The 12,230-nt window shown below is 43.8% G+C and overlaps 1 protein-coding gene across 6 annotated transcripts in view; it reads left to right on the top strand.

Moving 5' to 3' along the window:
- LOC145343191 (protein sel-1 homolog 3-like) overlaps window positions 1-12,230 on the top strand; it is a 77,819-nt gene that overhangs the window by 36,682 nt on the left and 28,907 nt on the right. For all 6 annotated transcript variants that reach the window (XM_080189225.1, XM_080189216.1, XM_080189234.1 and 3 more), the window contains 4 exons: window positions 5,357-5,536; window positions 7,622-7,741; window positions 11,333-11,470; window positions 12,091-12,153. In XM_080189225.1, coding sequence (XP_080045351.1) covers window positions 5,357-5,536; window positions 7,622-7,741; window positions 11,333-11,470; window positions 12,091-12,153 — 501 coding nt within the window. The remainder of the gene's footprint in view (window positions 1-5,356; window positions 5,537-7,621; window positions 7,742-11,332; window positions 11,471-12,090; window positions 12,154-12,230) is intronic.

Genomic DNA, 12,230 nt, shown 5'->3' on the forward strand with positions numbered 1-12,230 from the left:
TTTGCCTGAAGTTTGAAAAATACAGAAAGAAATAATGGAACAATGGTGAGAGAGCAGGCTCACCCTCCAATTAATGACACCCAGGTTGGCTCTCGAAACTGGAGGGCTGTTAGGAAGTTCTCCAACACATTGAAATAGCAGGCTGCTTTTGCATTTAAAATAAATTCCACACCAGCCAGGCCCCCATCCACAGGGTGACCTGTAGTGGCAGCTGAAACTAGGCTAATGTTGAGACTCTGTAACTCTGCCAGGAGTTATGGCACCTTAATCTGCCACTGTCAGGCTGCCTCTGGGCAGCTATAGTGTTCACCGATTCCTCTTGGGATTTGGCGACTGACTGGAAAATTTTGGCTATAGACTTGAATCGACCTATAATGAATTGAATTAGCAGGTAGTCCAGCTGCCCTCACTTTCCTCCGGCTATTTGGGAAAACGGCAAGGAGCTGGGATGGCACTGGGAAATCAGCATGTGAGGACATTCTGTGCCTGCCCATCTCCAGACCCACCTCTTTTGGGCTTTACAATTAAGACTGGATGGACAGGCAGAGATTTTTGGCACCTGAGTGCTGGCAACCAGTCAAGCGATGAGATGATGAGAGGTGATGAGAAAGTTCGAGTGCAGGAGAGAAGAGTCAGAAATCCTTTTCCTAATTTAAGTCCATCACTCAAAAGGAAAATGTAGTGCATTCTTTTCTTTCTCTTGTTGAGTAAAGATGGGTTATATAGAGTGACTTAAGAGCATCCAATTATAGCTGTTCTGTTTGTTCACATTGCTGTGAAACAAAGAAATTTACTGATTTTAATTTGCACTCCTTGCCTTACGTTACACATTGCTATTTGGCAAGAGTTCAGTTTATGTGCATAATCTTTTTTAAGCTGCATGCACACTTTTGTGTTTATCCAATGGAGTCAATTGTTTTGTCAATCATTAAAACCTCACTGACAAGGCCAAGTGATCAATTCCCTAATTTAGTACTTTCTTTGCTTAAACTTATGACTGAAAAGGTAACAGCCTTAATGACAAGGAGACTATGGCAGGTAAGGACCTAGAAATGATCATTATTACTAAAGAGGTGATGTTCGGCAAGCTAATGGGGTGAAAGGTAGACAAGTCTCTTGGCCCCAGTGGAATGCATCCCAGGATACTAAAAGAGATGGCGAGGGAGATAGCAAGTGTGCATGTGGTAATTTATCAAACTTTGCTGAACTCCGGGACAGTTCCCACAGATTGGAAAAGAGCAAATGTGACGCCGCTGTTTAAAAAAGGTAGACAAAAGGCAGGTAACTATAGGCCGGTTAGCTTAACTTAACTGTAGTGGAGAAAATGCTTGAATCTATCATCAAGGAAGAAATAACGAGACATCTGGGTAGAAATTGTCCCACTGGTAAGACGCATTAGGGGGTTCATGAAAAACAAGTCATTTTAACTAATTTACTGGAATTCTTTGAGGACATACGAGCACAGTGGGTAACAGGAGACCAGTGGATGTGATGTATCTGGATTTCCCGAAGGCATTCAACAAAGTGCCGTGCAAAAAGCTGTTACACAAGATGAAGGTGCACGGAGTTATGGGTAATGTATTAGCATGGATAGAGGATTTTTTTTATTCATTCGAGGAACATGGGTTTCGCAGGCTGGTCAGCATTTATTGCCCATCCCTAGTTGCCCTTGAGAAGGTGGTGGTGAGCTGCCTTCTTGAATCGCTGCAGCCCATGTCCTGTGGGTTGACCCACAATGCCATTAGCGAGGGAATTCCAGGATTTTGACCCAGTGACTGCAGAGGAACGGCAATATATTTCCAAGTCAGGTTGCTGAGTGGCTTGGAGGGGAACTTGCAGGTGATGATGATCCCAATTATCTGCTGCACTTGTCTTTCTATATGGGAATGGTTGTGGGTTTGGAAGGTGCTATCTAAGGATCTTTGGTGAATTGCTGCAGTACATCTGCTGCTACTGAGCGTTGGTGTTGGAGAGATTGGCACCACATCTACAAACACTCAATCAAGCAGGCTGCTTTGTCCTGGATGGTGTCAAGCTTCCTGAGTATTGTTGGACTGACATCCATCCAGGCAAATGGGAGTATTCTATCACACTCCTGACTTGTGCCTTGTAGATGGTGGATAGGCTCTGGGGAATCGGAACTGAGTTACTCACGGCAATATTCCTAGCCTCTGACCTGCTCTTGTAGCCACTGTGTTTATGTGATGAATCCAGTTGAGTTTCAGTTCAATGGTAACCCCAAGGATGTTGACAGTGGGGGATTCAATGATGGTAACACCATTGAATGTTAAGGGGTGGTGGCTAGAGTGTTTCTTATTGGTGATGGTCATTGCCTGGCATTTGTGTGGCACGAATGTTATTTGCCATTTGTCAGCCCAAGCCTGGATATTGTCCAGATCTCGTTGCATTTGAACATGGACTGTTTTAGTGTTTGAGAAGTTGCGAATGGTGCTGAACATTGTGTAATCATCAGCGAACATCCCCACTTCTGACCTTACGATGGAGGGAAGATCATTGATGAAGCAGCTGAAGATTGTTGGGCCTAGGACACTACCCTGAGGGACTCCTGCAGAGATGTCCTGGAGCTGAGATGATTGACCCTCCACAACCATCTTCCTATGTACCAGGTATGATTCTAACCAGTGGACAGTTTGCCCCCTGATACCCATTGATTCCAGTTTTGCGAGGGCTCCTTGATGCCACACTCGGTCGAATGCGGCCTTGATGTTAAGGGGTCTCACCTCACATCTGGAATTCAACTCTTTAGTTCATGTTTGAACCAAGGCTGTAATGAGGTCAGCAGCTGAGTGATCCTGGTAAAACTTAAACTGGGCATCACTGAGCAGGTTATTGCTAAGCAGGTGCTGCTTTATAGCACTATTGATGACCCGTTCTATCACTTTACTGATGATAGAGAGTAGACTGATTGGGTGGTAATTAGCCAGGTTAGATTTGTGCTGCTTGTGCATGGGAAATACCTGGGCAATTTTCCACATTGTTGGGTAGATGCCAGTGTTGTAACTATACTGGAAGAGCTTGGCTAGGAGAGCGGCAAGTTCTGGAGGACAAATCTTCAGTACTATTGTTGGAATGTTATCAGGGCCCATTGTCTTTGCAGTATCCAGCACCTCCAACCATTTCTTGATATCACATGGTGTGAATCGGATTGGCTTGAGATTGCCATCTGAAATGCTGGGGACCACTGGAGGAGACTGAGATGGTTCATCCACTCAGCATTTCTGGCTGAAGATTGCTGCGAATACTTCAGCCTTATCTTTTGCATTGATGTGTTGGGCTCCTCCATCATCGAGGATAGGGATATTTGTGGAGCCTCCCCCACCAGTGAGTTGTTTAATTGTCCACCACCATTCTCAACTGGATGTGGAAGGACTGCAGAGCTTAGATCTGATCTATTAGTTGTGGGATCGCTTAGCTCAGTCTATCACTTGCTGTTTTTGTCACTTGGCAGGCAAGTAGTCCTGTTTGGTAGCTTCAGGTTGATACCTCATTTTAGGTATGCCTGGTGCTGCTCCTGACATGCCTTCCTGCATTCTCCACTGAACCAGGGTTGATTCCCTGACTTGATGGTAATGGTTGAGTGGGCGATATGCTAGGCCATGAGGTTGCAGATTGTGCTGGAGTACATTCCACTGCTGTTGATGACTCACAGCACCTCATGGATGCCCAGTCTTGAGTTGCTAGATCAGTTTGAAGTCTGTCCCATTGAGCACGGTGATACTGTCTCACAAAATGATGGAGGTTATTCTCGATGTGAAGGCAGGATTTCGTCTCCACAAGGAGTGGTCACTCTTACCAATGCTGTCATGGACAGATGCATCTCAGCCGGCAGGTTGGTAAGGAAGAGGTTAAGTATGTTATTTCCTCGTGTTGGTTCCTTCACCACCTGCTGCTGACCCAATCTGGCAGTTATATCGTTAGGACCCAACCAGCTTGGCCTGTAGTGCTGCTGCCGAGCCAGTCTTGGTGGTGAACATTGATAGCCCCCATCCAGAGTACATTTTGCACCCTTGCCACTGTCAGTGCTTCCTCCAAGTGTTGTTCAACACAGAGGAATACTGATTCATCAGCCAAACGAAAACTGTCTGTGGTAACCAGTAAGAGGTTTCCTTGCCCATGTTTAACCTGAAGCCATGAGACTTCATGGGGTCCAGAGTCAATGTTAAGGACTCCCAGGGCAAGTCCCTCCTGACTGGTTAACCAACAAAAAGCAAAGAGTGGGGGTAAATGGGTGTTTTTCTGGTTAGCGATCATTGACCAGGGGTGTGCCTCAGGGATCAGTGTTGGGACCGCAATTTACATAGATGATTTGGAGCTGGGGATCAAGTATAATGTGACAAAGTTCACAGATGACACTAAGATGAGTGGTAGAGCAAAGAATGCAGAGGACATTGAAAGTCTGCAGAGGGATATAGATAGTCCAAGTGAATGGGCAAGGCTGTGGCACATGGAGTACCATGTTGGTAAATGTGAAATCAGCCATTTTGGTAGGAATAACAACAAAATGGACTATTATTTAAATGGTAAAAAATTGTAGCATGCTGTTGTGCAGGGGGACCTGGGTGACCTTGTGCATGAATCACAAAAAGTTGGTTTGCAGGTGCAACAGGTAATTAAGAAGGCAAATAGGATTTTGTCCTTCATTGCTAGAGGGATGGGGTTTAAAAAAGGGAGGTTATGTTGCAGCTGTATATGTTGCTGGTGAGGCCATACCTGGAGTACTGTGTACAGTTTTGGTCTCCTTACTTGAGAAAGGATATACTTGCACTGGAGGGAGTGCAGAGGAGATTCACTAGGTTGATTCCAGAATTGAGAGGGTTGGCTTTGAGGAAAGACTGAGTAGACTGGGACTATACTCATCAGAATTTAGAAGAATGAAGGGAGATCTTATAGAAACATATAAAATTATGAAGGGAATAGATAAGATAGAAGCAGGCAGATTGTTTTCACTGGTGGGTGAAACTAAGGGACAAAGCCTCAGAATAAGGGGGAGCAGATTTAGGACTCATTTGAGGAGGAATTTCTTCATCCAAAGGGTTGTGAATCTGTGGGATTCCCTGCCCAGTGAATCAGTTGAGGCTACCTCATTGAATGTGTTTAAGGCAAAGATAGATACACTTTTGAACAGTAAAGGAATTAAGAGTTATGATGAGTGGGCAGGTAAGTGGAACTGAGTCCATTAAAAGATCAGCCATGATCATATTGAATGCCGGAGAAGGCTTGAGGGGCCAAATGGCCTACTCCTGCTCCTAGTTTTATGTTCTTAAAATGCAACTTTTTGGAGTAAACTTTTGTCAGTACCTTTTTTAAAAATAGAATTTCATTGATATTTCATCAGGGCTTATTGTACAGTCTTGTTGCTGCACAAGGAAATGACAGACTTGCTCTAATGCATCTTGGATATAAGCATGATCAAGGTATTGATGGTTATCCCATGGACTATGATATATCATACAGTTACTACGCAAACATTGCACAACAGACTGTTCTTGATCGGCTTGCATCTGATGGAGAACAGGTAAGTGTTATGGACTTGAAAAAGACTTACAAAAAAGTACATAGTTGAAAAATAAATGACTGTCGTATGCTATTTAATTTGAGAGAAAAGCCTCACTGTCAGAATCAATTTTTAAAAAATCAGTTATAAAGAATTAGTAATTGTTCGAAGATTTCTATTTTATTTTGTATTTTAAGGGTACTGATGTATCAACTGTGTCTGTTAAGATCTGGCTAAGTCATGGTCTGTCTGACATCTGTTGTAATTCTGTCGTTGACATAGTTCATGATTAATGACCTCCCTAAACTGGATTTCCCAGTGACATCAGAGATCAGTGTATAACATATTTTTCAAAAACAAAATCAAAAGTAATTGTTATTCTCTGGAAATTTAATTTTAGAAAAGGGCTGATATTGAATTTTTGATTAATAATTCAAATAATTGGGTACAACGTATTATAAATAAGGAAGTCCTGATGCTATGAACCTCTGTTCTATGAAAAGATATATATAATTATGTTGAAGGTGGGCCAAAGTCAGCCATTTGTGGATTATTTTTGAAAAATATTTGAGAGTCAGTGCTCTCCTGAATTTAAGACAATGGGTGGAATTTTCCCATAATTTGTTAATAATGTCAGACTCTGACTGGGGTGGCACAGTGGTTAGCACTGCTGCCTCATAGCGCCAGGGTTCAATTCCGGCCCTGGGTGACTGTCTGTGCGGAGTTTGCACATTCTCCCTGTGTCTGTGTGAGTTTCCTCCGGGTGCTCTGGCTTGCTCCCACACTCCAAAAATATGCGGGTTAGGTTGATTGGCCATGAAAAATTGCCCCTAAGTGTAGGGGGACTAGCAGGGTAGATATGTGGGGTTACAGGGATAGGGTCTGGGTGGGTTTGTGATTGGTGCAGACTCGATGGGCCAAATGACCTCCATCTGCACTGCAGGGATTCTGTGATTCTAATTAACTATCACAGGTAGGTCATTGAGGCTGTTGTTATGTTTGCCCTGGCACTATATACCTTGGATGACTAAATTACCTCAGAGCATTGCAGTGATGACTCTAACGCTAAATCTTTACTTTTGATACTTTAGTTTAAAACATCTTGGAACTTACAGAATTGCCAAAGCACATGGTTTTTGCTGAATCCTAAATCCTTTCTGCAACTTTCATAGGTTTTCTTATTGCTAGATCCACAGACTTTAGCAATCCAGCAAGTGTAAAAGGATCAGTCACCATGCTGGCAGAATAAAAACCAGTTGAAACAAGCGATTGAGTCTTTAATAAGAGGGCTTGCAGCTTTGAACGGCCAGCAGGCCCACCAGGAAAGGTGGATACTTTGTTCAGGCAAAAAGGAAAGCACGAAGGAGCCAAAATTGAAGTGTGCTAATAAGTGCACAACATCTCAAAAATAACGAAGGCTGACCAACATCAGTACCTCAGAGTGGAAGGGAAACTCCTCCAGATGAATTGTTTGTAGCCTTCCCTCCCTGCAGCCCCATAATTGGAGTATAGAGCTCCTTCTCTGACTGCTCCCCAGCTTACTGCTATACCCTAGATCATAGAATCCCTACAGTACATTTGGCCCATTGAGTCTGCACTGACTCTCCGACAGAGCATCTTACCCAGGCTTTATCCCTGTAACCCCACATATTTACACTGCTAATTCCCCTAACCTACACATCTTGGGACATTAAGGGTCAATTTAACATATCTAATAAACATAACGTGCATAACTTCAGAGTGTGGGAAGAAATCGATGCACCTGCAGGGACGTCACGCCAAAATAAGGAGGACATGCAAACTCCACACACCCAGTCACCTGAGGTTGGAATCGAACCCAGTCCCTGGTGCTGCGAGGCAGCAGTGCTACTCATTGTGCCACGTGACAAGAGTGCCTCTGGGATCCTCCTAGTCTATGTAATACAGCTACTTACTGGACAAACTAACTTAATCTTTAGCAAATTGTGAATGTTTCCAAAATTGCATGAATTTTCTTTTGTGACATTCATTTTCTATCATTTGCACATGTTTTAAAATCCTTCTAGCATGTTCTTTTGCCATGACTGCCTTCAGCAGCCCTGTAACTATCATTTCCTACTCTAACAGGCCTTTGTTGAAACAGTAAGACTGATGGATGATTCCGCTTTACAGAGTCAAACTAAAGAAAGTGATGACCTCTTTTTGTGGCTCAGGTACCAGGCAAATCATGGGGATGCATTTGCTCAGGTATATATTTCACATGTCTTAATGTTTTGCTTTAGTTTATTCATTCACACATCCTAGTAAATCACCAGATGCTATCCACGTTGGTGGTACCAGAAGATCCTGGCAACATGAAGGGCTGGACCATTCTGGTCTCCAAGTGGCCTAATGTTACACTACCTTAGCATGGTTAAGGAGTGGAGGGAAATGGGTTTGCACTTAGTGTATGTAAGCTGTCCATCTTGATCATTTGTTAAAAGGAACTACTGGCAGAATCAAGGTATTTTGTCAGAGACATGGAACAAATTCTTTTGGATGAAGAATGATATGTATTGTTGAGAAAGGAAGTAATAAAAGATCAAGCCATTTCATCAACTAAGTAACAATGTAAGCCAGAGCTGTTCTTCACTGTAGGACTATGCAAAGGAGATTACTATCCCTTGGTTTTGCTTGGGAATGTGTGCTTGGGGTTATATTCTGTTATTCTCCATAAAGGGCATCAAACTCTTTGGTGATTTTGGGGTTGCAGGTAAGTAGATTACCTATTCTGACTGGCATTTGGTCTAAAGGAGATTCACAATTTGCCACCATGGGGATTGGAAGGAGGAAGGGCAGGGAGAGGAATGATACACCTCTGGATGGCTGCATGTTTACAAAGTCATCCATCTCTTCCGCTACTATAGCACATCCACCGTGGAAACCTTCACCTTGTTTTTGGAACGTTCAGACATTCTAATGTCCTGCTAGCTATCATTACATTCAGCCCATCGTAAACTCTGCTGCAAATATCCAATCCTGCACCAAATCCCATTCATCTGAAATCTGTCCTCGCTGTCATGTTTAGATTGCTGCCTAGCCTTGCTTCTCTTTTCTGTAACCTTATCTTATCTTGATATATCCCCCAATCATCCTCAGATTCTAGAGCGGACTTGTCCAATTTTTTCAGAAGGGGCGGTGGTGGTGGGGCACATTTCATTTTTCTCACTCAATGAGACAATGAGCAAATTTCTGAGATAAGGTTTCATACAATGTTATTCATGAATTTAAAAAAAATCAATACATTGATAAACAAGAATTAATTAATTAATTAAAATGACCATTAAAATGGGCCAAGCAGAAGTTGATCAGTAAATCTATTTTTTTTTGCCTTTCCACTAAGCAGAGCCAGAGACAGACTGGGCACCAGGGAAAGATGGGGACCAGGCTTCAACTAAAGACTTGGCTTTAACACCCAGTGGCATTGCATTTGTCTCTGAAGGTGCAGATTCCTGGCTGGCCTTGGCAGCATGCAAATGAAAGCAGGTGTCAGAAGCGGGGTTGGCCTTCAGCCTAGGTGTTCCTCTTTTCTCACACACATGCATTCTCTCTCACTCACATATGTACCCTTTCACACATGCACACACAGATTCTCTCTCTCTCTCTCTCACTCACACTCACTCACTCACACTCACTCACTCACACTCACTCACTCACTCACACTCACTCACTCACTCACACTCACTCACTCACTCACGCACACACATACATACATACATACATACATACATACATACATACATACACACACTCTGTCCCACACACGTGCACACACCCAGGCTCTCTCTCTTACACAAACACAGAGACTTGCACACACAAACCACATACATTTGCTCGCTCACACATACACACAAACACACACAGGCTCTCCCTCACACACATGCTCCCCACGAAACTTCGAAGCTACTCCAGGAGGAATCAACCATGAGGTTGGTAGTCAGGTCTTCTCACTTGGCGTGCATACCTGACCTCCAGTTGTTCCCCAGACTGACCTCCCCAGCCTCCAGTTGTTCCCGGGCCTCCCCAGCCTCCAGCTATTCAGTGGACATTCTCGATCTCCCTTGATTGCTGGATACCTGTTGCTTCCTGCTTGCCTCCTTGCTTACTGCTCGTTTCCTAAGCTCTTGCTTGCTTTCCTTTACCCCACTTTTCCTTGTAGCCTCCCTACATGTTCCCCATGTTGGCTCTGTGCTCCTTCAGAAACCAGTGCCTGTGTATAGAGAGTGAGAGCTCAAATGCTCTAAAAACAAAGAGCCAATCGCCTTCACGTTAGTCACTGCTCATCCAGCCAGAGGCTGATTCTATCCCAGTTGTGCTTTTGATAGGCTCGTCAACTGCAAACACGGGAGACAATCAGTGTCTGATTGCACAAGCGGATCCTTGCAGATCATGCATCCTACTTACCCGTAATCTAAGGAGCAAGTTCACGAGCCGGATATGCAGGCTTTTGTGGCCAGATTTTATTGGCAGTCATGCTTTCAGTTGCCTAGGACCCACACTGTACGATCCCCACCATAAACCAAATCATTCTCTCCTCCATTTAAGACCTTACTCAAAATTTACCTCTTTGATTGAACTCCTAATGCTATCTTTCCCCCATTGTTTATGTCCATGAATTTGGGATTACACCTCTCTGAGGTGCCTTTGGGTTTTTTTTAATTTAAATGTGCTTTGTGAATGCATGATTTTGATGATGTAGGTAAGGAAGGCGATATTTGTTCAAACAATGAGATACTTGTCCAAAGTTAATAGATTGTGAATAAATTGAGTACAGGAAGCATGTCTGAGTTTCTGTGTTGCTCAGCAACACAAAAATATTGGCCCAGATTTGCTGGTTTCTGGATCACTGAAGATTGGAGATATGACCCTAGTTGCAAGTCGAACCTCACTGAGGTCCTGACGTGCTCACTGCATGAGAATTTCTCGAAAGTTTCCATTTCTGATGGGCAATTTCTCTGGTCTGGGGACCCTTTGAGAAGGTTTTCAACTCTGAATGAGAATTGGAGACTTCACAGGAAATGTTAAATGGAAAAATCCTAAATCATCAACAACTATATGACTGATTCCCCTAGTCACTCTAACTGATCCTGCCTGACTCACCCCCCTCAACACCACACACCGCCACCTCCCGGTAGTCACCTGGCTGCTTTCCTCTGTCCCCCAGATTTACCCAATGGCAGCTTCTGCTGTAAAAAGGGGTTGGAGGGGATGTCTTCTGCACTGATTTGCTTCGCTGCTCCTATGAGGATTCCTGGGGTATGGGGTTTTTTTTGTGTCGTGGATTATGAGACTGGCTTTTTAAAAATATATCCAGTTAAGCATGGTGGCACAGTGGTTAGCACTGCTACCTCACAATGCCAGGGACCTGAGTTCAATTCCCACCTTGGGTGACTGTGCAGAGACTGCACGTTTTCCCCGTGTCTGTGTGTGTTTCCTCCAGGTACTCCAGTTTCCTCCCACACTCCAAAGATATGCAGGTTAGGTGGATTGGCTATGTTAAATGCACGGGGTTATAGGATGATGGCAGGGGGGCATGGGTGGGATGCTCTTTCGGAGAGTTGGTGCAGACTCGATGGGCTGAATGGCCTTTTTCTGCACTGCAGGGATTCTATGATGCGAAGTGAGTAGTTTTCACTGTGATCAGTATCGATGCAATGGTTCTGACTCTGAAAGAATTGGCCATTGTATTTTAACTGTTGAAAATAATGCAAATATATTTTCATAACATTTAAATGAATTGAAGATTTAATGTGGCTCAGTTATTTTCTAGCCAACCTAAAAGCTTACTAATACTTGCAGCAAAAACTTGCAAGAATGCTGTACTGGGGACAACAGGGTGTCACACGAGATGTGAAAGCTGCAATGGAATGGTATTCTAGGAGTGCAAAATCAGGAGACCCACTATCGCTGTATGAGTATGGACTTTTCCTTTTCAAGGTAAGTGTTATAAATTGAAACAGTGCATATCAGGTGGAATCTTACCGAAAAACGGCAGTGTGTCCGGGTCCGACTGAAAACCGACATGTTTCTCTCCAGAGTAACAGGCCAGTGTTGTTTCCAGATCTCATGACACTGTGTCAAAAAAAAAGGGGAGTGTGCTTCACACCGTCAGGGCAAGGCCAAAACACACCAAAGTCCAGCTGCACTGTTACAGGGGCACGTGTTTAAAGGGTGCCTTGATCAGAGGGAAAAATAACCTCCCCCCGCCAACATGAGGGCCTCAGGAAGCTCAGCCCTTCCCGCTGCGATCAGAGCCAGCACTGCCAACCCCACTGTGATCAGAGCCAGCAGCCGCCTTCCCCTCCCTCCACCCATACAGTCAATGCCAGCACCCACTCTCCACCCTTCCCCATTCCCACACCCAAGCAGTTGATACCAGCACCCAATTCCCCTCCCCCCACCTTCACATCTGGATGTGTCTGTTGTAAACCTCGTCACTGAGTACTGAGTACTTCCTCATGTACTGACCTGAGTACTTGCAGCATTTGCTGTTTTTATAACACTGAGTTCATCCTTAAATAAAGTATTAACTCTGTTGTGTTTCAAACTACTTTTAGGGCCATGGAGTGAAAAAAAATACAAAATTAGGTTTAAAACTAATCAATGAAGCAGCTTCCAAGGTAAGATCTTCGCACAATGCACACATGTGTTGTTTAACCTTATTTATTTATCTATTTGAATTTTCCATTGAGACTTG

This window comes from Carcharhinus amblyrhynchos, chromosome 1, assembly GCF_965287045.1.
Source record: "Carcharhinus amblyrhynchos chromosome 1, sCarAmb.v2.hapA, whole genome shotgun sequence".
In the NCBI taxonomy this organism is placed as follows: Eukaryota; Metazoa; Chordata; class Chondrichthyes; order Carcharhiniformes; family Carcharhinidae; genus Carcharhinus; species Carcharhinus amblyrhynchos.